This window comes from Salvelinus alpinus, chromosome 9 (genome assembly GCF_045679555.1).
Source record: "Salvelinus alpinus chromosome 9, SLU_Salpinus.1, whole genome shotgun sequence".
In the NCBI taxonomy this organism is placed as follows: Eukaryota; Metazoa; Chordata; class Actinopteri; order Salmoniformes; family Salmonidae; genus Salvelinus; species Salvelinus alpinus.
The window spans coordinates 44,755,805-44,781,918 of NC_092094.1; the positions used below are offsets into that span (position 1 = coordinate 44,755,805).

General features: G+C 43.4%; 1 protein-coding gene across 2 annotated transcripts in view; it reads right to left on the reverse strand.

Annotated features, from left to right (window-relative positions):
- Positions 1 to 4,806: 4,806 nt before the first annotated feature.
- LOC139530177 (peroxisome proliferator-activated receptor alpha-like) overlaps positions 4,807 to 26,114 on the reverse strand; it is a 62,998-nt gene continuing 41,690 nt past the window's right edge. The window contains exons 4-7 of one of the 2 annotated variants that reach the window (XM_071326346.1): positions 19,395 to 19,533; positions 14,028 to 14,227; positions 10,273 to 10,729; positions 4,807 to 10,076 (exon numbers count right to left, since the gene is read on the reverse strand). In XM_071326346.1, coding sequence (XP_071182447.1) covers positions 9,832 to 10,076; positions 10,273 to 10,729; positions 14,028 to 14,227; positions 19,395 to 19,533 — 1,041 coding nt within the window. In that variant the 3' untranslated portion in view covers positions 4,807 to 9,831. Of the gene's footprint in view, positions 10,077 to 10,272; positions 10,730 to 14,027; positions 14,228 to 19,394; positions 19,534 to 20,647 lie in introns of those variants that run through there. The other variant, XR_011665967.1, reaches the window with a different exon arrangement.

The following is a 26,114-nucleotide window of genomic DNA, read 5'->3' on the forward strand; positions in this document are numbered from 1 at the left end:
CCCTTTAGATCAAGGACTTGACTTCCCTGCAGCTCAGCGGGATCTGAATATCTACCCCCTCTCTCCTCACAGCACTCACAGCCACCACATCAGCCTTCTCATTACCCTCCACACCCACATGGGTGGAAAGACAGCAAACGCTTACCACAACTCCCATCCTCTCCAATCCCATTGACAGCACCATCATCTCCACAAACAAGTCTCCCCTGCCTGTCTTCACACTACTCAACACTGCAGCCGAATCAGAGAAGATCACCACTCTGAGTGGTTTCACCTCCTCCACCCATCTCAGACCTAGAATCATGGCCATCAACTCGGCCGCATACACTGACACATAATCAGTTAACCACTTACATACTCTAACATTGAAATCTGGAATATACACCCCAACCCACACCCTACCACTGACTGGATCATTTGAACCATCTGTATATATCCTTAAAAATGAATAAAACCGATTATCTATACATCTCTCCACATACCTCACGTCCTCACCCCATTCTCTCCTTCCCTCAATCATGTCAACATCTACACTTGGTTTCGGAAACAGCCACAGAAGAGCATTCCCCAATGCAATTGCCGGCCCTGTCTCTCTCTACCCCAGTCCATATTCTACCACCTTCTACCCGATTGTCCAACCGTACGCCCTCTGCTTACCCCCTTCTCGTTCCCAGCATTCCCCAGTTGCCATGACCGCAGGATGTCCCTCTGAACTCCCTTTCAACCTCACCCAGTACGCTAATGCAAGTTTGTCCCGCCTTGTCCTCAGTGGCAGTTCCCCACTATCCACCTGCAAGCTGCAATGCCTCAACAGGTGTTGTCCTGAAGGCACCCACACACAATCTCAGGGCCCTTGACCGTATCCTATCCAGGCGCTGTAGTACCGTTTTGACTGCCGATCCATATACTGTACAAAGCACCCATAATCCAAAGATGACCGGATCAATGCCTTGTACATATAGAGCAATGTTTTTCTATCTGACCCCCAATCATATCCTGCCACCACTGGAGGTTGGTGGCACCTTAATTGGGGAGGATGGGCTGAGTGGTAATGGCTGGAGCGGAATCAGTGGAATGGTATCAAATACTTCAAATACATGGTTCAATGCCCCAATGCAATTGCCGGCCGTATTTCTCTCTACCCCAGTCCGTTCTGGCAGTTTAGTTCGGCTTTAGGACCATTTTGACGCCTCAGAGCCAGTGGAAATGCTGTTTGATTGGCTGGCTGCATCAATTGAACAGCTGCATCAATTGAACAACGCGGCTTGGGAGCGTGGTGAAACAGAGGTGTCACAGTCTGTCCTTTAGAGTTTTTCATCTTTACATGATAAGGTCATGTAAGGCTATAACAATTACCATGTTAGAGATTGGCTTCTTAGCGTTTACAGCAATGGTTATCATCTGTACAGCAGAAATTAAACGTAAATCACAGAAAATAGGTGTTGTGGTGGCAGCTGCAGAGAAGTACTTGGGGGTACGAGATTTGACTTCATAAGAGTTACAGGGTGTGTTGAGTGGTGGTGTCCCGTCCTCCCAGTCTGATGGCATTGTGCAGGAGCAGATAGGGTCAAAGTAGTAGAATGGGGTAGTGGGTATTAATGAGTCTAGTGCTGGTTTTACTTGTTATTTTATTTTTTCATTTTGTATCAATAAGTATAATGGATTTATACTATAGTCCAGTTGGGGGCGGTAATGCAACATATTAGATGCCAATAAGAGTTCTTCCCGGATCTACATGTACTTGAATACCCAAGACCCATTCCGGGACCTAAGCGGGTCCGGATCCAGAGTTCTAAATAATGTTACGGGTCTGGGTGGGGTCTGATTTTATTGTCACGGGTCTCGGGTATGTGTAATTATAACTGACTTGTCCGGAAGGGCCCGTACAGATCGAAACATGACTGCTGCAGGAGAGAGAGAGAAATTGCATAATTTATGCTGCTGCTCTTGCTTACCACGAGAGTGGCGCATGTAGCTTGTTTGCCAATCATAAGTCATCAAAGAGGCAATAGGCAACAGTCATAGAACCTTGCTCCGTGTGGCAAAGGTTAGGCCATATCTAATCCATGGAAGATGGAATTACAATGACAGAATTAAAACGAAATAATGGTGCCGGAGGAGATGGCTGCCGTTTTACGTTCTCCTAACCAATTGTGCTATTATGTGTGGTTTTTCATGTTATTTGTAACTTATTTTGTACATAATGTTTCTGCCACCATCTCTTATGACCGAAAAGAGCCTCTACTCACCTCGCACTGGAAGAAGATTTTTTCTTTAACAAGTAGGATTCGAAGGATTTACTTCAGACACCCGACAAGGCCCAAATCCCTGTGATTTGCATGAGAAAGAGACGGAGATATCGGGGACGTAGGTCGGGGTGCCTTGTAAGTGGGTAATCTGCCTCTACCATCACTACTATTAGCCAACGTACCATCATTGGATGACAAAATAGACTAACTACAATCACGAATATACTATCATTGGGACATTAAAAACTGTAATATCAGCTGGCGGGTTTTACGCCGCTTCGGTAAGTTAGAACAGCCGCTTCCGGTAAGACAAGGGGTGGCGGTCTGTGTATATTTGTAAACAACAGCTGGTGCAAGAAATCTAATAGTAAGGAAGTCTCGAGGTTTTGCTCGCCTGATGTAAGCTGATGATAAGCTGTAGACCATACTATTTACCAAGATAGTTTTTATCTATATTCTTCGTAGCTGTCTATTTACCAACACAAACCGATGCTGGCACTAAGACCACACTCAATGAGCTGTATACGTCCATAAGCAAACAGGAAAACGCCCATCCAGAGGCGACGCTCCTAGTGGCCCGGGGACTTTAATACAGGGAGACTTAAATCTGTTTTACCTAATTTCTACCAGAATGTTAAATGTGCAAACAGAGGAAAAAAACTCTAGACCACCTTTACTCCACACACAGAGACATGTACAAAGCTCTCCTTCACCGTCCATTTGGCAAATCTGGCCATAATTTTATCCTCCTGATTCCTGCTTACAAGCAAAAGCTAAAGCAGGAAGCACCAGTGACTCGGTCAATAAAGAAGTGGTCAGATGACGCAGATGCTAAGCTACAGGACTGTTTTGCTAGCACAGACTGGAATATGTTCTGAGATTCTTCCAATGGCATTGAGGAGTACACCACATCAGTCACTGGCTTCATCAATAAGTGCATTGATGATGTTGTCCCCACAGTGACTGTACGTATATACCCCAACCAGAAACCATGGATTACAGGCAACATCCGCACTGAGCTAAGGGGTAGAGCTGCTGCTTTCAAGGTGCGGGACTCTAACCCGGAAGGTTACAAGAAATCCTGCTATGCCCTGCGACGAACCATCAAACAGGCAAAGCGTCAAAACTACATCACGAAAAGTATAGCTGAAAACTCTCTAGGCAAGTAGTGTGGCCTGCAATTTATCACAATATACTCTACTTCAGGCAAGCAAAATCTAGAGACTTCCTTAGATTTCATGCACCAGCTGTTGTTTACAAATATGCACAGACCCCCCCCCCCTCGTATTCCGGAGTGTGCTGTTCTATCTTGCCGGTGCAGCGTATATCCCGCTAGCTGAATATCCATGTCGTCATTCAGCCACGATTCCGTGAAACATAGGATATTACAGTTCTTGATGTCCCATTGGTAGGATATTCGTGATCGTACCTCGTCTAATTTATTGTCCAATGATTGCACGTTGGCGAGTAGTATTGACGGTAACGGCAGCTTTCCCACTCGCCTTCTCCGGGTCCTGACCAGGCATCCGGCATATGCTGACCAGGTGAATCCAGGTGAAAGCTATGATCCCTTATTGATGACACCTGTTAATTCCACTTTAATCAGTGTAGATGAAGGGGAGCAGACAGGTTAAAGAATGTTTAAGCCTTGAGACAATTGAGACACGGATGTGTATGTGTGCCATTCAGAGGGTGAATGGGCAAGACAAAATATTTAAGTGCCTTTGAACAGGCTATGGTAGTAGGTGCCAGGCACACTGGTTTGTGTCAAGAACTGCAACGATGCTGGATTTTTCACGCTCAACATTTGTGCATCAAGAATGGTACATCACCCAAAGGACATCCAGCCAACTTGACAACTGTGGGAAGCGTTGGAGTCAACATTGGCCAGCATCCCTGTGGAAAGCTTTTGATACCTTGTAGAGTCCCTGCCCCAACAAATTGAGGCTGTTCTGAGGGCAAAAGGGGCTGCAACTCCATATTAGGAAGGTGTTCCTAATGTTTTGTACACTCAGTGTATATGTCCCTTTGCTTGTTTAAATCTGTTCTACAAATAGCAAATAGCATGCAGAAATGCAGTAAATTAGCTTAAACTTTCAAAAAATCCTTGGACGGGGTGTTACCACTGAACATGTATCTAGCTTGAATATGGATCTCTTCAAATGGATTTATTTGAATAAATTAGGGCAGTAACAAATGTAAAGTTATTTAATACAATGAATTGTAGTTCAAGCCAATTTTCAAACGCTATTTGTGATACAATTTGTTGATTTCCTATGGCCACCCATTTTTATTTATTTTGTTTTTTATTTAACCTTTATTTAACTAGGCAGGTCAGTTAAAAACAAATTCTTATTTACAATGAGGGCCTACCAAAAGGCCTCCTGCGGGAACGGGGGCTGGGACTAAAAATAAAAATAAATACATGACTGGTTCTTGCTGCCCCATTGGCCACCCCATCAACAAAAATCCTAGAATCGCCTGTTTCTTTCATATTTTCGGCTCTCACCATCAATACAACGTTATTATTCACATAAAAAATAGATGGACAATAATGTTGGATTTTAAAATCATTTTATTTTAAAGTCCATTCAAAGTCAACTTGTTTATTGTTTAAATGACTAAGATATACAGTACATTTGTCAAACATTTACAGTATTGCTACAAAGCCACAGTATACATAAACCTCCAAAGACCATCTCCGGTGTCTGTGCATGACACTAGCCATAAAAACACTGCATCAACTCCATGACATTTAGTAAATTAATACAGAATAAAAATCGTATTTCCTATATCTGATGCCCTCGTCATTTCTATTTAGTTTTATTTATTTGTTATTATTATTGCTATTATTATTTGTGTGCTGTATGGCAGTGCCCTATAAACTCAACAAGAAGAATACCCCCCTATGTCCTAAACTACGATAAACTAAGGAAGACAACATTTTCCCTGATACTTGTCAAAAGTTGCTTGACAATTCAACACAAAACAATATACATCACTAAGGGTAGCAGAAATCTCTAGTGTTTGAACCATTATATTACCTTGTTTATATTTTCACTATTGCAAGACAGAGATCGCTCTAATTTGGAAGAATGTGATTCCAAACAGTCATTATGTTCCACAGATTCAACAATAATCCGTCTGCCTATCACAATTCTATACCTTCCCTAATTCTGTCATATCCTTTCTTTGTGTATCTCTGTACTGTGTAGTGTCATATCCATACCGGCACCTTGGTGACATAGAACTGTGTGCGTCTTTAGGGCTATACTGTATTGTGTGTAATGTTGTATGGCATGGGTTAAGGCACGGGTTGTGTTGAATCCCTAGTGTGTTCAGTTCACCTGGTGATTCTAGAATCTAGATCCAGGTGGCAGTGGATTAAAGCATCGTTGCATTCTATGGAGGCCTGACATTCCCGAGGAATACATACTATAGAACTACCATTACAGGCAGCTTGAAATTCAGTCATCTAACATATGGCATGATTATGGTTAAGTTAGAACATAGCAGTGAGTGAGGAGGAGAAAGGAAGCGGGCAAAAAGCTTGATACAACGGGAGCGTGTTAATAAACAATATACTGCATCTTATTACTGCATTTTTCTTCAACTGCATTTAACTGTTATGAAATCGCTGTGCATTGTGTCTAAGTGGACAAGTTATGAGTGCATAATGTTGTATATATTTATCAATACAGAGAAGGGATATAATAGGGCCACAAAAACGACAAACCGCTTGGCTTGAAGTTCACGAAGAGGCAATTATGGAGCATTTATGTTGTGAATAGTGAAATGCCGCCCTAAACATCTCCTCTACTATTTTAATCTTCAACCTGAGATGACAACATAGAAGGAGACTTGCAGTACTGTATTATTACCAGTCTTAACGCTAATTATTTACTTATGTCTGTTCAAGACAAAGAATATATCCAGATCATGTTGTCTAGTGAAAAAGTAGTGCCAATAATCCATAGCAGGTTTCGCAGTCAAGTCTTGATATTAGCTATGAGTGCTTTTAGTATCCCTAAAGCTAAGCACAGCACACACTGTACATAACATGTTAACTCTCCCTCTATAGTGTGGGAATTAACAAAAGGAATGTCCCCATTGGGAATCAAATCTATGGTTACATCACCAGTTACTTAGTTACATTGCACTCTTCAACAGAACAATTTCAGATCTACTCATATATCTGCTTTAGCTTTAGTATAAAAATAAGATTCAACTCAATTATAACATGGTCAAATTAGGTAGGGCTTAAAAGAAAAATCCCCTCAAATCGATATTTTGGTCTTTTTTTCATTAGTCCATGTCGGCAGTCAAATGTCCAAGATATTGGACTTCCAAGAAGCAAAGTGTCGCTTGCCACATCATCATAATGATACAAAATGCATCATATGATGCGAAACACTTTGCTTCCTGAAAATCCTATATTTTAAAAACTTGACTGCTGACCTGCAATACATTTTGGGACTGTATTAACAGTGGACTAATGAAATAAATACCTAAATATTTTGTGGAGTGGATTTGGCTTTTAAGCAAAAACATACCTGCATTTCTGTACAATTGAAAACATTGAAAAGTATTTACCAGACAAAGAGGAATACAAAACATATCCAATATTAGTTAGTATCTTGTACACCTCCGGTTATAGTTGGCGGCAAGCAATCACATAATCACTGAACCTATGTACAAAGCATTTATACAATGTGGTGCAGCGAGTGAATCTAGGTCCATTACATGAAACCAAATCATTGATTTATGGATTCAGATGAGAATTTGGTACGGTAAGCAAAGAACAAAAAACATTCCCTCACAGAAAATGCACTTAAGAACGTATTTCCGTCAGACAAACATGCACACATGAATGATTATTTCATTATGCTTTTGCAACATTCCCATTAGTTCTGTGAGAGATTGATGGCTGGATTGATGAAGCAGCTTTAGTATGTCATCTCTACTAGATTCTAACATTCAGGTGTAAGTTCTTTTCCATTAATATTTCAAATCACGGAGAGAGCTGGGTTAGTTGACATCCATATTATACCAGTCAGAGTTGAAATGTTCGCGATTCTATTTTGTAAGAAAAAGAGAGCGCAACAATGGTCAACTGTCATCAACCCAAAAGAAAGTATTATCGTTGTGTAGCATAATTCCCTGAACCTGAGGGTTCGGAAGATCTAACATTTAAAGGCAATGTTACCGCGTTTGCAGAGATTGCATTCACACTAAACGCTGCATTTGTCGGCTCTATCGGAAATTAACTTTAAATGTCACCTGAGCTACAGCGCAGATCCTCCACGCTACAGATTGAATCGGGCCCTTAATCTATGGAGCAAGAAAGAGGACCAAGCCAAACGAGCCACTCTGACAGAGAGAGAGAGCAAGAAAGGGAGAGAAGAGAGAGTAAGAGAGAGAGAGAGAGAGAGAGAGATGATTGAGTAAGAGAGTAAGCCAGATATGTGTAATGGGGGCTGGGATAATATGAGTGAGAGAGTAAAAGAACAGGCTTTCTGGTAAATTGCTTAAAATGTGGTAAACCTGCTCTCAATCTGCATGTGTTAAGGTTTTAATGTAGTTTAACGTCGTATTAGACCTTTAATACCAGAATGCAAAACAAGATGGAGTGCCAAATATTAGTGTGTTTTTTTCTTCCAAAAGGCATAATTACGGAGATACAGTATACAACATAGACTCATATCACATCTCGGAAGCATACTTGTGCTTTAGTGTTGCATTGTGGGTGCATTTACAGAGTGAATCTCTGACAGTGGTCATTTCTGAATGTCTGTTATGAAGAAAATCAAACTACTTACAAACAAAATGTCCTGATAGAGCCATGTTCTGAAGGGTGGGGGAAACACTATTGACATGGTAGTTTGTTTGCCTTTGTTTGTGAACGTACTGAAAAATCGGTTAAAGTTCATTGAGTTTCACATTGGTTTTATGAAATGAATATAATGCGCACCAAAGCCTCCCTGTTAGAGTTTGGTCTAGATACGAGAGGAAAATGAGACGGATGGTAAGGTATGTGAAAACCATCCCTATACAGCACATAGGGAATAATTATCTGTAGAATGACTGAAGAGTAACTGATGTTTGAACAACGGAGGCCTGTTGAGGCCAAGAGTGTGTCTGTCCAACTGAGGCTGTGGGTCTTGTGTCGAAAATAGCAAAGGACGAAATATTCAGAGAGATATAGAGGGAGCAATTACTGAAACTCTTTAGCCTCCTCCTTGATAACATTAGTGAACGTGCCCATGTTAAATCAATGGCTAAATTATAGTTATAGTTTTCTTCAGAGAAATCCCATTTATAATACATGATTTGTTATCGCCTAAGCAGGTGAAATAATTTGATAAGGCACAGGAGAGCTTTCCCAAAATGAATGAAGCAGTCTGTTACATTTACTTGTCCTGTGAGTTGGATTTTGAGCCGCATCTGAGGGACAATAGTCTGGTACAGTATGGTGTATTAGGAAACTGACCATGCAATCCCATTACAGATGTAGGCTCTTAATCACTCTTTTAGTTGCTGAACATTTTCCTGCACAGCAGGAAATGCAAACTTGTAGTGTAAAAGGTTTCTAACGTTTGCAATTTCTCCTTTTACATTTCAGACTTGATTGGCACTTATGAAAAAGGTATCAACCCCAAAAGGTATCAACAGAAAATGTCCATGAATTATAATTCACATTTCCTGTTGCTGCAGAAGTATTATCCTGCTGTAGCAAACCATCTCAAATAAAGAACCTACATCTGTACTTCACTGGGGGAGCACAACCAATCACTGAAAAAGCTGCCTTGCTGTGAGACACAGTCACTCACATCTAAAAATCTGTAGTCGGCATTGAAGTCACTTGGGTGTCTTTACTGCAAAGTAGGTGGGCATCACTATCATTCTTTCCTCTCGCTCTCACGTTCGGTACAAAATGGCAAAGTTATAAACATACCGCTGAAGTGGTGTTCTGAAGAGTAAGTTCTGCTGTTCTTCACTCTAGTGCCTGAGTATGGCTCAGTGCAGGCCCCTTTAAGCATGTATCTAAGCAGGGATTCTGGTGGTTATAGACTGACTGAATCTTACTTACCCAAACCAGCAATTTATTATTTGATCTGTGTACTCCAGCCCGATACATGTTCTCTAGCTGGGAACTGCATTAGGATAAACACTAGGATAGAACAGGAGACTCAATTCAGCTCCACACTGCCCCTCCACACACGTAATACGGCCCTTTAGGTCCATGAAGGAGTAGTGGACCCAATTGCAGGTGCCCAGAGTAGTGTCCTGTAGTTCTGTCTTGTCCTGTGATGTCTGGGCCTCATAAACACCAATACTCTCGCTGCTGAGAAATACGAGCAACCCTGTATCTGGGGGTTCAGTGGTTCAACCCTGTCACCGTGGGACTGTTCACGCCTGTCATCACCGTGGGACTGTTCAACCCTGTCATCACTGTGGGACTGTTCACGCCTGCGTCCCCAAAATGGCAGACCACCTCCTTTCTAGGCTCAGTACATGTCCCCAAAATGGAGGGTGAGGTGTGTGTTCTCAGCCCCCAGCCCTTCTCCCTGGGCTCAAAATCTCAGTACATGTCCCTATAGATCTCCTGCAGCAGGGGGTGGAGTGACGTGTCCTCGGTCTTCTTGATCTCCTGGACCAACTGCGCGTGCTCGGTGACCAGTTGACGGAGGTCGGCCAGTTTCTGCAGCAGATTGGGGAAGAGGAAGGTGTCGTCTGGGTGGTTGGCCAGCAGGTGGAGCTGCAGCACCTGAACAATGTTCTCCTGCATGCACTCGATGTGGGTCACGTTCACCAGGCCAGGGCGGTCTGAGGGAGACAAAGAGACAGAGAGGAGAGTTAGAGAAATGATTATGTCAACCCAAGAAGAGACATTATGATTGGCATTGAGGGGACTAGCAAATCCATCAAGAAGACGCATAGTAATTAACACTAAAACCAATTAGTGTACCAATTAGTGGTCATTAACCCCAGATCACAGCCTCTCCTGTTCTCTCTCTCTTACCTCCACAGCAGATAATGGCAGCCACAAACAGAGCCAGGTCACTGTCATCCAGCTCCAGCCCATTGAACTTCATGGCGAACTGAAACTTGGGCTCCATCATGTCGCTGAAGGGCCTCCTCAGACTCTTGAGGAACTCCCTGGTGATGAAGCCCGATCCGTAGGCCACCAGGAGGCCGTCCTTGTTCATACACGATGCCAGCAGGGCGAACAGTGCCTCGTACACGCCGTACTTCAGCAGAGTCACCTGGTCGTTCAGGTCCAGGCTGGAGAAGCCGGGGACAGACTTGGCGAACTCGGTTAGCTCTGTGACCGTCTCTACGGAGGTGCACTGGCAGCAGTGGAAGATGCGGACCTCAGCCTCCTTCTCAAGCAGATGGCTCCCGGCCGTGCTCACCATCTTAGCCACCAGGGTCTGCTCTGCCAGCTGGAGGGTCTCCATGTCGTGGATGACGAAGGGCTGCAGGGGCATGGAGGGAGACAGGGTGGTGAGGAAACATAGTCGTAGCCATGTGTAATGACAGCCCTGTATGAAGGAAGGCCGGTAGATAGGAAACTATTTCAAACTGAACCCTAGCCCCTACCTAGACCTTGTGGATGAGATACAGTTGAAGTCGGAGGTTTACATACACCTTAGCCAAATACATTTAAACTCAGTTTCTCACAATTCCTGAAATTTAATCCTGGTAAAAATGCCCCGTCTTAGGTCAGTTAGGATCAGCACTTTATTTTAAGAATGTGAAACGTCAAAATAATACTAGAGAGAATGATTTATTTCAGCTTTTATTTCTTTCATCACATTCCCAGTGGGTCAGAAGTTTACATATACTCAATTAGTATTTGGTAGCATTGCCTTTAAATTGTTTAACTTGGGTCAAACGTTTCAGGTAGCCTTTCACAAGCTTCCCACAATAAATTGGGTGAATTTTGGCCCATTCCTCCTGACAGAGCTGGTGTAACGGAGTCAGGTTTGTAGGCCTCCTTGCTCGCACACAATTTTTCAGTTCTGCCCACCTCGACTGTGTTGTCCTTAAGCCATTTTGCCACAACTTTGGAAGTATGCTTGGGGTCATTGTCCATTTGGAAGACCCATTTGCGACCAAGCTTTAACTTCCTGACTGACGTCTTGAGATGTTGCTTCAATATATCCACATAATTTTCCTGCCTCATGATGCCATCTATTTTGTGAAGTGCACCAGTCCCTCCAGCAGCAAAGCACCCCCACAACATGATGCTGCCACCCCGTGCTTCACGGTTGGGATGGTGTTCTTCGGCTTGCAAGCATCCCCCTTTTTCCTCCAAACATAACGATGGTCATTATGGCCAAACAGTTATATTTTTGTTTCATCAGACCAGAGGACATTTCTCCAAAAAGTACGATCTTTGTCCCCATATGTGCAGTTGCAAACCGTAGTCTGGCTTTTTTATGGCGGTTTTGGAGCAGTGGCTTCTTCCTTGCTGAGCGGCATTTCAGGTTATGTCGATATAGGATTCGTTTTACTGTGGATATAGATACATTTGTACCTGTTTCCTCCAGCATCTTCACAAGGTCCTTTGCTGTTGTTCTGGGATTGATTTGCACTTTTCGCACCAAAGTACGTTCATCTCTAGGAGACCGAACACGTCTCCTTCCTGAGCGGTATGACGGCTGCGTGTTCCCATGTTGTTTATACTTGCGTACTATTGTTTGTACAGATGAATGTGGTACCTTCAGGAGTTTGGAAATTGCTCCCAAGGATGAACCAGACTTGTGGAGGTCTACAATTTCTTTTTGAGGTCTTGGCTGATTTCTTTTGATTTTCCCATGATGTCAACGAAAAAGGCACTGAGTTTGAAAGTAGGTCTTGAAATACATTTACAGGTACACCTCCAATTGACTCAAATGATGTCAATTAGCCTATCAGAAGTGTCTAAATCCATGACATCGTTTTCTGGAATTTTCCAAGCTGTTTAAATGCACAGTCAACTTAGTGTATGTAAACTTCTGACCCACTGGAATTGTGATACAGTGAATTATAAGTGAAATAATCTGTCTGTAAACAATTGTTGGAAAAATTACTTGTGCCATGCACAAAGTAGATATCCTAAACGACTTGCCAAGACTATAGTTTGTCAACAAGAAATTTGTGGAGTGGTTGAAAAATGAGTTTTAATGACTCCAACCTAAGTGGATGTAAACTTCCGACTTCAACTGTAGGTATTTGTAATATTACTACTACTACTGGAATGAAGGAACGATATGTTTTCACAAACAGTCCTGCCTACATGTAGGGATAATGAGCCTATATAAAACATTTATTGACAGAAAGAAAAGAGAGCCTTTATTGCAAGCAGTTGTAAATCCTCATTGTAACATAACCCAAGTCCTGTCCTTGATCCTATGGTACATTATAGAACACCTCCGTTCATGGGTCACAGTCTCAAAACCTACATTTTATTTAGTTGTCGTTATGTAACTGTGAAGGTTACAGTAGCTTATTTCTCCTGGAATATGTCTGTTGGGGGACAGGGCAAACCGGGTCTAGATTAGCTGTGATGTCCTACACTGTAGCAAAACAAACAACAGGACAATCTAATCTTATCAGGTGTGTACCCTTAGATAGAGCCATGTCTTACAAAAACACTGCTGCCTGCGCTTCTTCAAGCAAGCACTGCAAGGACACCAGCTCCAATAGAAAATACACAAGGACTGCGAACTTAAACTCAACTGTTATCACTGACTCTCATGAGGTGTTTTCAGCACGTTGTTTTTTTAGAGTGTGAGGCTGCTAAACAACACGTATCTGGGTCATCGTGTTGGTCGGGCTGTAAGTACACGACCAGAGCTGCAGTGGTGAAATTTCCCACAGGAGCCAATCCAGCACTTGCTCCTAACCAAGAGCTGCGTATTACACACAGCTTACTCAACTCACAATATGATACGCTCCCAACATCTGACTGGCAATGCAGGCCAGAATATTATTGCTGAAGGTGGCAGCTGGGTAAGAGCAGCTTGATCAACAACAGAAAACAAGGTCAGAAGACACTACAATGCATTGCTAAAGGCTACGCTAAAGCTGAGTGGAATGTCTATCCATACATTGTTACTGTGTAGTTGATCCACCACTTCTACTCACGGTTTACAATCCCGTGATCCTCCTCTCTGACGTCTGCCACACCTACACCCACCGAAGATTGATTTCAACCACTCACCAGAAGAACTCACCCTTACCCCACCCATTTATTCTCCTATGTGATGAAAGAATGAATGGAGACCACAGATCTAAGGGGACCATCTTTAAAGAAAGAAAGAGGGAGGGAGGTGTGCAGTGGTCTTCAAACACTGTTGATAATGGTCCATTATAAGTCAGGGTCATACAGAGTTGTTCTTGATGTATTCAGACAGATGTGTCCTTGTCCAGACACGTTGGCTTCTAAATGTCATTGATCGAGTTATTTCTGTCGTTGTATGGTTCTTTGGCTCCTAGTGGGTAGTGGTTGCCAACAGGTTATGTTGACACACAAGGACTGTTTGGTTTGCACATTGCATCCCATTCAAACCGGATCAAAATGCAGCCAACGCACTCCAAAGGGAATAATTCAAAATGTAATATTGGACCCGTCTGATTGCACAGAAGACATGCAGTACCATCAGGGTTGCAAAAAATAGTATTGCATTAGCAAAATTTGAATGATTCCCTTTGGAGAGTTAGTTTAATTTTTGATCCAACATGCACCCCCCCCACACACACACACACAATTCTACACACTGCTCTTACTGGAGTGCTTGTCTTGCCGGTGAGGATGGTGCGGGCTTTGGCCTTGTTCATGTTGAAGTTCTTGAGGTAGGCCTCGTAGATGTGCCTGGCCAGGGTCTTCTGGTCGGCCTGCTGGGGGTCCTCCACCTCCCTGTCACCCGTCAGGATCTCTGCCTTCAGCTTCAGCTTCTCAGACTGGGGCATCCGACCAAAACGGATCGCTAATTAGAGAGGAAAGAGGCGATTGCACAGATGAGAACGTACATGAAAAGAATTATATACAGTATTTACAATACAACGGACAAAAATGCATCTGTTTTGCTGAGAGATATATGGAGACTCAAGACAATTGTATATTTTTTGTCATATCAACATTAGAAAGATATGGAGGCTCAAGTCGATGTGTATTTTTTTATTTGTTTGCCAAATCATGAACACTGTTGTTCAAAGGTTTTTGGGTGTAACTTAGAAGCTGCCCACTGAAGGGATTGCCGTCCAAGAGGTATGGTTGTTTCCAGGAGCATGTGGTAATGGAGTGATACGTTGGAAGTTATGAGAAACAAGATGGACGCCTGCCTCTTGGGCTGCCCCACCTCCTGGGCCTTTTGTTTCTGTTGTGTTATTTGTTATGTTTTCTATTCTTTGAGGAAAAATGTACTTACCATGACTGAGATATGTAGTTGTCTCACCTAGCTATCTAAAGATAAATGCACTTACTGTAAGTCACTCTGGAGAAGAGCATCTGCTGAATGACAAATGTTTTTTTTTTTTAAATAAGTAAAATGTAGACGGGCTATGGAGAGAAGTGGGGGGCAGGATGAGAGGCAGTTGAGGAACAATGTGTTAGACCGCTAAAGGAAATAGGACCAATCAGATAGCTAGTGATAGTATGTGTTCGCGTGTGTTGTTTTTGTACAGAGCGACTGACTCTCTCAGACAGTCTGCACCTAAGTGTCACCTAAGTGTCTAACTAATCAGATTACAGCTGCACTACCAATAACTAAGTGGGCTAACACACACACGCAAAACACACACACACCTCCCTCATAGGTAGCACAACAGCAGGTGCCCCTATTAAGGAAAGGGAGATACCTAGTCAGTTGTACAACTGAATGCCTTCAACTACATATCTTCATCGCTGTGGACAGACTATGGAAACATATATTGGTACAGTACTGTAGATCTTTAAGCAATAAGGCCCGAGGGGGTATGGTATATGGCCAATATACCACGGCTAAGGCCTGTTCTTAAGCACGACGCAACGCGGAGTGCCTGGATACAGCCCTTAGCCGTTGTATATGGGCAATATACCACAAATCCCCCAGGTGCCTTATTGCTATTATAAACTGGTTACCAACGTAATTAGAGCAGTAAAGTGGGGTATACCAAGGCTTTCAGCCAATCAGCTCAAACCATCCAGTTTATAATTAAGCAATAAGGCCCGAGAGGGTGTGGTATATGGCCAACATACCACGGCTTAGGGCTGTTCTTAAGCACGACGCAACGCGGAGTGCTAGGAAACAGCCCTTAGCTGTGGAATATTGGTCACATATCACAAACACCCGAGGTACCTTATTGCTATTATAAACTGTTTACCAAAGTAATTAGACCAGTAAATAGTACTTTTTTGTCATATCCATTGTATACGGTCTGATATACCACGGCTTTCAGACAATCAGCATTCAGGGCTCAACCACCCAGTTTATAACTGTCTTTATAAACCAGGTGGTTCGAGCCCTGAATGCTGATTGGCTGAAAGCCGTGGTATATGACAAAAAATTATTATTTACTGGTCTAATTACATTGGTAACCAGTTTATAATAGCAATAAGAGACCTAGGGGATGTGTGGTATATTGCCCATATACAACGGCTAAGGGCTGTATGCAGGCACTCCGTGTTGCGTCGTACACAAGACCAGCCCTTAACCGTGGTATTATGGTCATATACCACACCCCCTCAGGGCTTATTGCTTAATTATACTATGGGCACCGATAGCTAACAATCACCAGAATTCCGGAGCTTGGATTTTTCATTACTGTTTATTTGGACAAATCACAATTTCACAGGTGTAGAGCCAACCACCTGGGTCTCCAGCCAGGCTAAAACAAACGCTGAATGTATTTGAAAGATTCATTAGTGAAAGAGGAAGTGAGAGATGCTCCGAGGAGGGATCAGGATACCCAGGATAAGAACATCAGACTAAGCTGAGGATGAGTCGCTGACCCTCTACAGCAGAGCACAGGGATGGTGTGGGACAGCAATCTGTCAGAAGGTCTATCAAACAACAAACAACCCAACCTATGCTGTTGCAAGGCTTAAAGAGCAGGGAGGGCTGTAGTCCTGCTGTAGTCCTCCTCAGTGTATCAGGTTCCATCACCCTCTCCCATGTCCTTTCCCCTGTATACTGTTACATTTAGGAAACACAACACACGTGTTTCCACAAGGAGAAACTCGTCTTGGACACACCCCAGATGTGAAATAAATATTAATGTTGAGCATCAGTCCACATATTAGATTGCTCTCCAGCATGATAGTGTTCAATTCAGTGGTTTCACAACCTGAAGTGTGTCCATGAGTTCACTGACACTAGTCCCCAGGTCTACAGATGTAGGATCTTAATTTGAGCCAGTTTGCTACAGCAGAAAAATAACCCTGCAGCACCTGGAAATATTATATATTAGATTCTTCAAAGTAGCCACCCTTTGCCTTGACAGCTTTGCACACTCTTGGCATTATCTCAACCAGATTCACCTGGAATGCTTTTCAAACAGTCTTGAAGGAGTTCCCACATATGCTGAGCACTTGTTGGCTGCTTTTCCTTCACTCTGCGGTCCGACTCATCCCAAACCATCTCAATTGGGTTGAAGTCGGGTGATTGTGGAGGCCAGGACATCTGATACAGCACTCCATCACTCTCCTTCTTAGTCAAATAGCCCTTACACAGCTTGAAAGCGTGTTGGGACATTGTCCTGTTGAAAAACAAATGATAGTCCCACTAAGCGCAAACCAGATTGGATGGAAAATCACTGCAGAATGCTGTGTTAGCCATGCTGGTTAAATGTGCCTTGAATTGTAAGTAAAATCACAGGCAGTGTCACCAGCAAAGCACCATCACACCTCCTCCTCCATGCTTCACGGTGGGAACCACACTCTACGTCTCACAAAGACACAGGGGTTGGTACCAAAAATCTCAAATTTGGACTAATCAGACCAAGGACCGATTTCAACCAGGCTAATGTCCATTGCTCGTGTTTCTTGGCCCAAGCGAATCTCTCCTTTTTATTGGTGCCCTTTAGTAGTGGTTTCTTGCAGCAATTCGACCATGAAGGCCTGATTCACACAGTCTCCTCTGAACAGTTGATGTTGAGATGTGTCTGTTACTTGAACTCTGTGAAGCATTTATTTGGGCTGCAATTTCTGAGGCTGGTAACTCTAATGAACTCATCCTCTGCAGCAGAGGTAACTCTGGGTCTTACTTTCCTGTGGCGATCCTCATGAGAGCCAGTTTCATCATATCGCTTGATGGTTTTTGCGACTGCACTTGAAGAAACTTTCAAAGTTATACATTTTTCTGATTGACTGACCTTCATGTCTTAAAGTAATGATGGACTGTAGTTTCTCTTTGCTTATTTGAGCTGTTCTTGCCATAATATGGACTTGGTCTTTTACCAAATAGGGCTCTCTTCTGTATACCACCCCTACCTTATCACAACACAACTGATTGGCTCAAACGCATTAAGAAAGAAATTCCACAAATTAACTTTTAACAAGGCACACCTGTTTAGTGAAATGCATTCCAGGTGATTACCTCATGAAGCTGATTGAAAGAATGCCAAGAGTGTGTAAAGCTGTCATTAAGGCAAAGGGTGGCTACTTTGAAGAATCTCAAATATTTTGATTTGTTTAAAAGAAAATTGGTGTTATTTCATAGTTTTGATGTCTTCAGTATTATTCTACAATATAGAAAATAGTAAAAATAAAGAAAAACCCTGGAATGAGTAGGTGTTTTACATTTTGACTGGTACTGTACATTCTTATAGGGGTTGATTCATTTTTCATTTGGGGAAAATGAAGTCTGCAATTTCTAATCGCAAACTTTAGAAGCCTTTTTAAAAACCCAAATACACTAAAAGTTTGCATTTCCTGGTGTGCAGGAAAATTCTCAGCAACAAAAGAGTGATAATATTAAGATCCTACATCTGTATGTGTCTGTCTGTCCTTCAGTCCATCTGTCTGTCAACTCTGACCGACTACTACAGTGATCTTGCTAAGCCCCTCTTCACATCACTCCACACTCCACACAACCTCGAAATTCTATTGGAGTCCATTGTAAACGGAAGGACATCGATCTTAGCTAAGGTTCAGAATGCCATGTTTTATGCTGACATAAAACACACAGGTAAACAACATCCATCCAATAGGGTCAAAGAATTTTAACTAATTGTCCTGGATCAAGGTTTTTGTTTGTAGATTAACTCTCCATAAAGTAAAGATCCTTATGTTTACAGTGCTTGTAGTCTGTCTGTATGTATGAGGGTGCATGTCTGTGATTGTTTCTGTACAGTGAAATCTGTTGTACGATTTGTTTTACACTGTGTGTGAAGGCAGTAATGTTGCACTAGTAACGTATCCTATTGAAAACCACGCTGCACTACCCTGTAAAGCTCTCTATCAGTCCTGGTCACATGACCAGCAGGCCCAGGCTGAGACTCCCACTGTATGTTTCTCTGTTCACACATCCACAGCTAAAGGGTGAGGAGGATTCAGCCAACGCAATACAACCCCACCTTATAGTTTTACTGACCATCACAAGGAAACACCACAGAGAGTCTGCATAGAGACCACCACACAGAGGCAGAGAGACTCATGCATCAATTGCGTCGTTTTAGTCTGGATAAAGCGAAATATGAAATGGTGCAAATGTTGAACAATTGTTTTGTTTTTTTAATGAAAATTGTAGGATTCACGGCAGTCTCTGAAGTGATTACCTCATTAGTCTTGAAAAGCAACCTTCTGGGTTAATGTGGTGTTAAATTGCAACTCCTGGTTCCTCAAGAGTGTGGTTTTGAATGGCGTACATGTATGTGTGCATATGTCTACGTGCAAATGCGTATGTGTGTGTGTGTGTGTGTTCCTCTCTGGTTGCTGCTGGCAGGTTGTGCTGTATGCAGAAAGTCGTACTCAGGGATCTGGCTATGTTTGTGTTCCGGGCTGTATTACAACCGGCCTGGATTGGGAGTCCCATAGGGCAGCGCACAATTGGCCCAGCGTCGTCCGGGTTTGGCTGGTGTAGTCCGTCGTTGTAAATAAGAATTTGTTCTTAACTGACTTGCCTAGTTAAATAAAGGTTAAAGAAAACATTTCTAAAAAAGAAAAGAAATCCTCACCGTTGTGGGACATGCCCACAGACAGGCACTTCTGAAAGCGGCAGTATTGGCACTTGTTACGGTTCTTCTTTTGTATTTTACAGCGGCGCTCACACTTGTCATATTCCAGCTTCAGGCGGATGGTCCGCCGAAAGAAACCCTGCAGGCACAGAAAGAGGAGAGAGATAAATGTTCAGGTCGAGACCCAATAGACTGCACTCATGAAAGAAACTCAGCCTCGACTCAGTAGGCGAACTCAACCACACACTATAGTGACTTGATAAAAGAAGACTATTGTCAGTATCTTGATATCTCTCAACTGCTAACTTTATTAAACGTGTTCTGTCATCTAAGACTTTCTCAAGCTCAGCTATCTATCAGCGAAGTGAAGGCAGTTTTCTGGCCTAGAACATGACACTAGGAAAACTCCAATCACCCAACGGTCACTTTCACCGCTAAAAAAGTCAAATACAGAGAATGGACCCAAATGACTGGAGCATGACACTCTCAGTCTGGACATATATGCTTATCACATCTAAATGGGATTTCACTTATGTTACACAACCCTGAGAAACAACAGTGTCTGGCTATGGGCAGTAGTAGATGTCCTGTGCTGAGTGGTTAGGGGCTTGGACTGGGGTTGGGGGGTTATTGAAATGGACAGGGAATTGCTTAAGAAGAACATATTTATCCACCCCCATTCATTTCCCAATTCTTGTGAAAGATCTCCTTAATGTGTCCCTGCACATGGCATGCACTAACGCTTGCAAGGACATGCCACGTGCATGCGCACACACACACACACCCACCCCTCGAGGATCACATGAGGCCAGGGCAGAATGCCTGTCAGACACAACGGCCTCATGACAGGCCTGTCTCGTGTATTTGTATGTCGTCCTATCCAGGGGTCAGTCCCCTCCTCTCCCCTCCCGTCCCTCTCAGATGACCAGACAGCTGAGGAGCAGGGCACACGTAGGTATGTGACATCAGAGAGGGGAAAGCTGGAATGCTGTTTTAGCCTATCAGCATCTAGGATCCGAACTTACAGTTTTATCAATCCCAATTTACTCATAGGTTCCAAATACCTGTGTGTGTATGTATTGTATGTGTGCTATGTATTGTGTGTCTGTGTATCTAACTATGCCCTTCAGTGTGTCTCCATGTCTCCGGGAGAAACACCGGCCCACTCCATGCTGCCCATCTGATTGGCCAAGAGGAAGGTTCACAGAGTTCACTGTAAAAGCAACTGCGACCTCTGGTTTACGGCCCCGTACCTTGGCCAGGCCTGCTCCATGGGCCACGTAGCGCACATAGCTGGAGTTCCAATCTGGGACAGCTATGCTTGACCAGTTCAGGCAATGTCCACTCTAGCCCTGAGCCAGGTCCAGCCAGGGCAGGGTAGGATACACTGTGGAACTCAGTGTAACAGTGTGTTGACACGAGAGGAAGGAGTGACTGAGAGCACCGACAACTTCGCCATGTGAGATCCATACTCAGACAGCCCTGGCACAGGGATAGATGGGCTGGCCGGGGATCCAAGAAGGCATCACCCATACATTCAGGGTGAAAGACTATGTAGCGGATGAAAACCCATTATCTTTGCCTGACTTTCATAGCAGAAAAAAAAATATGAAAAATATTTTTTTTTCTCTCACCTTTATTTAACCAGGTAGGCAAGTTGAGAACAAGTTCTCATTTACAATTGCGACCTGGCCAAGATAAAGCAAAGCAGTTCGACACATACAACACATACAACACAGAGTTACACATGGAGTAAAACAAACATACAGTCATTAATACAGTATAATTTTTTTTTGGTATACACAATGTGAGCAAATGAGGTGAGATAAGGGATAAGGTAAAGGCAAAAAAAAGGCCATGGTGGCGAAGTAAATACAATATAGCAAGTAAAACACTGGAATGGTAGATTTGCAGTGGAAGAAAGTGCAAAGTAAAGATAGAAATAATGGGATGCAAAGGACCAAAATAAATAAATAAATAAATACAGTAGGGGGAGAGGTAGTTGTTTGGGCTAAATTATAGATGGGCTATGTACAGGTGCAGTAATCTGTGAGCTGCTCTGACAGCTGGTGCTTAAAGCTAGTGAGGGAGATAAGTGTTTCCAGTTTCAGAGATTTTTGTAGTTCGTTCCAGTCATTGGCAGCAGAGAACTGGAAGGAGAGGCGGCCAAAGGAAGAATTGGTTTTGGGGGTGACCAGAGAGATATACCTGCTGGAGCGTGTGCTACAGGTGGGTGCTGCTTTGGTGACCAGCGAGCTGAGATAAGGGGGGACTTTACCTAGCAGGGTCTTGTAGATGACCTGGAGCCAGTGGGTTTGGCGACGAGTATGAAGCGAGGGCCAGCCAACGAGAGCGTACAGTTCGCAGTGGTGGGTAGTATATGGGGCTTTGGTGACAAAACGGATGGCACTGTGATAGACTGCATCCAATTTTTTGAGTAGGGTGTTGGAGGCTATTTTGTAAATGACATCGCCGAAGTCGAGGATCGGTAGGATGGTCAGTTTTACAAGGGTATGTTTGGCAGCATGAGAGAAGGATGCTTTTTTTGCGAAATAGGAAGCCAATTCTAGATTTAACTTTGGATTGGAGATGTTTGATGTGAGTCTGGAAGGAGAGTTTACAGTCTAACCAGACACCTAGGTATTTGTAGTTGTCCACATATTCTAAGTCAGAACCGTCCAGAGTAGTGATGTTGGACGGGCGGGCAGGTGCAGGCAGCGATCGGTTGAAGAGCATGCATTTAGTTTTACTTGTATTTAAGAGCAATTGGAGGCCACGGAAGGACAGTTGTATGGCATTGAAACTCGTCTGGAGGTTAGTTAACACAGTGTCCAAAAAAGGGCCAGAAGTATACAGAATGGTGTCGTCTGCGTAGAGGTGGATCAGAGACTCACCAGCAGCAAGAGCGACATCATTGATGTATACAGAGAAGAGAGTCGGTCCAAGAATTGAACCCTGTGGCACCCCCATAGAGACTGCCAGAGGCCCGAACAACAGGCCCTCCGATTTGACACACTGAACTCTATCAGAGAAGTAGTTGGTGAACCAGGCGAGGCAATCATTTAAGAAACCAAGGCTATCGAGTCTGCCGATGAGGATGTGGTGATTGACAGAGTCGAAAGCCTTGGCCAGGTCAATGAATACGGCTGCACAGTATTGTTTCTTATCGATGGCGGTTAGGATATCGTTAAGGACCTTGAGCGTGGCTGATGTGCACCCATGACCAACTCTGAAACCAGATTGCATAGCGGAGAAGGTATGGTGGGATTCGAGATGGTCGGTAATCTGTTTGTTGACTTGGCTTTCGAAGACCTTAGAAAGGCAGGGTAGGATAGATATAGGTCTGTAGCAGTTTGGGTCAAGAGTGTCCCCCCCCTTTGAAGAGGGGGATGTCTGCAGCTGCTTTCCAATCTTTGGGAATCTCAGACGACACGAAAGAGAGGTTGAACAGGCTAGTAATAGGGGTTGCAACAATTTCGGCAGATCATTTTAGAAAGAAAGGGTCCAGATTGTCTAGCCCGGCTGATTTGTAGGGGTCCAGATTTTGCAGCTCGTTCAGAACATCAGCTGACTGGATTTGGGAGAAGGAGAAATGGGGAAGGCTTGGGCGAGTTGCTGAGGGGGGTGCAGCGCTGTTGACCGGGGTAGAGGTAGCCAGGTGGAAAGCATGGCCAGCCGTAGAAAAATGCTTATTGAAATTCTCAATTATAGTGGATTTATCGGTGGTGACAGTTTTTCCTGTCCTCAGTGCAGTGGAAAGCTGGGAGGAGGTGCTCTTATTCTCCATGGACTTTACAGTGCCCCAGAACTTTTTTGAGTTTGTGTTGCAGGAAGCAAATTTCTGCTTGAAAAAGCTAGCCTTGGCTTTTCTAACTGCCTGTGTATATTGGTTTCTAGCTTCCCTGAAAAGTTGCATATCACAGGGGCAGTTCGATGCTAATGCAGAACGCCATAGGATGTTTTTGTGTTGGTTAAGGGCAGTCAGGTCTGGAGAGAACCAAGGGCTATATCTGTTCCTGGTTCTAAATTTCTTGAATGGGGCATGCTTATTTAAGATGGTGAGGAAGGCATCTAAAAAAAATAACCAGGCATCCTCTACTGACGGGATGAGATCAATATCCTTCCAGGATACCCCGGCCAGGTCGATTAGAAAGGCCTGCTCGCTGAAGTGTTTCAGGGAGCGTTTGACAGTGATGAGTGGAGGTCGTTTGACCGCTGACCCATTACGGATGCAGGCAATGAGGCAGTGATCGCTGAGATCTTGGTTGAAAACAGCAGAGGTGTATTTAGAGGGCAAGTTGGTTAGGATGATATCTATGAGGGTGCCCGTGTTTACGGCTTTGGGGTGGTACCTGGTAGGTTCATTGATAATTTGTGTGAGATTGAGGACATCAAGCTTAGATTGTGGGTTGGCTGGGGTGTTAAGCATGTTCCAGTTTAGGTCGCCTAGCAGCACGAGCTCTGAAGATAGATGGGGGGCAATCAGTTCACATATGGTGTCCAGAGCACAGCTGGGGGCAGAGGGTGGTCTATAGCAGGCGGCAACGGTGAGAGACTTGTTTTTAGAGAGGTGGATTTTTAAAAGTTCAAATTGCTTGGGTACAGACCTGGATAGTAGGACAGAACTCTGCAGGCTATCTTTGCAGTAGATTGCAACACCGCCCCCTTTGGCCGTTCTATCTTGTCTGAAAATGTTGTCGTTAGGAATGGAGATTTCAGAATTTTTGGTGGTCTTCCTAAACCAGGATTCAGACACGGCTAGAACATCCGGGTTGGCAGTGTGTGCTAAAGCAGTGAATAAAACAAACTTAGCGAGGAGGCTTCTAATGTTAACATGCATGAAACCAAGGCTATTACGGTTACAGAAGTCATCAAAAGAGAGAGCCTGGCAAATAGGAGTGGAGCTAGGCACTGCAGGGCCTGGATTCACCTCTACATCACCAGAGGAACAGAGGAGGAGTAGGATAAGGGTACGGCTAAAAGCTATGAGAATTGGTCGTCTAGAACGTCTGAAACAGAGAGTAAAAGGAGGTTTCTGGGGGCGATAAAATAGCTTCAAGGTATAATGTACAGACAAATGTATGGTAGGATGTGAATACAGTGGAGGTAAACCTAGGTATTGAGTGATGATGAGAGAGATATTGTCTCTAGAAACATCATTGAAACCAGGTGATGTCATCGCATGTGTGGGTGGTGGAACTGAAAGGTTGGATAAGGTATAATGAGCAGGGCTAGAGGCTCTACAGTGAAATAAGCCAATAAACACTAACCAGAACAGCAATTGACAAGGCATATTGACATTAAGGAGAGGCATGCTTAGTCGAGTGATCATAGGGGTCCAGTGAGTAGTGAGGTTGGTTGGGGTAACGGCGATTCAGACAGCTAGCCGGGCCATCGGTAGCAAGCTAGCATAGGATGGAAGTCTGATTTTAGCCACCTCGTGCGTTTCCGACGGTAGATTAGTGGGGTTCCGTGTGGTAGAGAGGATCAATCCAATTGTAAAAATTGACTCTTCTCCTTAGGGCATGGGTATTCAACATGGGGTCTCGGAGGTACCGCAGGGGGTTACGCGATAATACTTGGAATAATGCAATCTTTATTTCTCAACTCCTAATATTGACCAAATTAGACTAATTGGAGTTAATTACACGCAGTAGCTGACATTGCCTTTGAAAAAGCACTAGCGAGTACCAGTCGCGGCAAGTGCCTCTGGCTGCTTGTAAGCTTTCTTGACTTTTTGCCAACACATGGCTAACCTTTGTTTAACCATGTGTTTGGAGTAGGCTATGTTAGAGTTTACACTTCATCTTCCAATTACAGACGTAGGATCTTAATTTGAGCCAGTTTGCTACAGTAGGAAAATAATCCTGCACCAAAAGGAAATGTGTATTATTATCTGGATTATAATTAATGGAGATTTTTGTTGGGGTTGATACATTTTCCGTAAGGGAAAATTAAGTGAATTTTTAAAGTGGAAAATACAAACTTTAGAAGCCTTTTTAAACCTCCTACATGACCACAAGTTTGACATTTCCTTCAATGCAGGAAAGTTCTCCAGCAACAGGGTGATCAAATGAAGATCCTTCATCTGCATAATTGCACATTTACTGCACTGCTGGAGCTAGAAATACAAGCATTTCGCTGCACCTGCTTTAACATCTGCTAAATCTGTGTAGACATTTGGATTTGATAACGTAGGGAGGTCAAAATAATGAAAAAAAATATTGACCAAATATATTAATTTTAAAATGTTGATTCATTCTTTTTTTCCCCCCCCATTACCATTCAAAGGCTCAGAAGTAATACAGTAACAATGTTAAAGTTTATGTGGTCAGCACATAGACCACCTCCTTTTGGGTTACAACTAAAGACTGGGATATGCTGACTTAGCGGTTAGTGGTATGTGCATCATAATAAGACCAAAACGACATTATCTTACAGTGTGATCTAGTTGCCTTCCGGTGGCAGATTGAGATCTCCTCTGTCCTTCAGTGACTTGTGACAAAACACATAAGTCTTGGGTTGCTCTTCAACAGGCCCAGAAATAATTAACCAAGAGAGCATCCACACCAGTGTCCTTGTTGTACAATATGTGTTGGAGTGCACTCTGACCAGGTGTGTGTTTATGTAGGCATATATTTATGTGTGTGTGTATGTGCATGCTCTGTGTGCGTGCATACGTGTGCGTGTGTGTGCGTGTGTGTGCGTGTGATGGCTGGT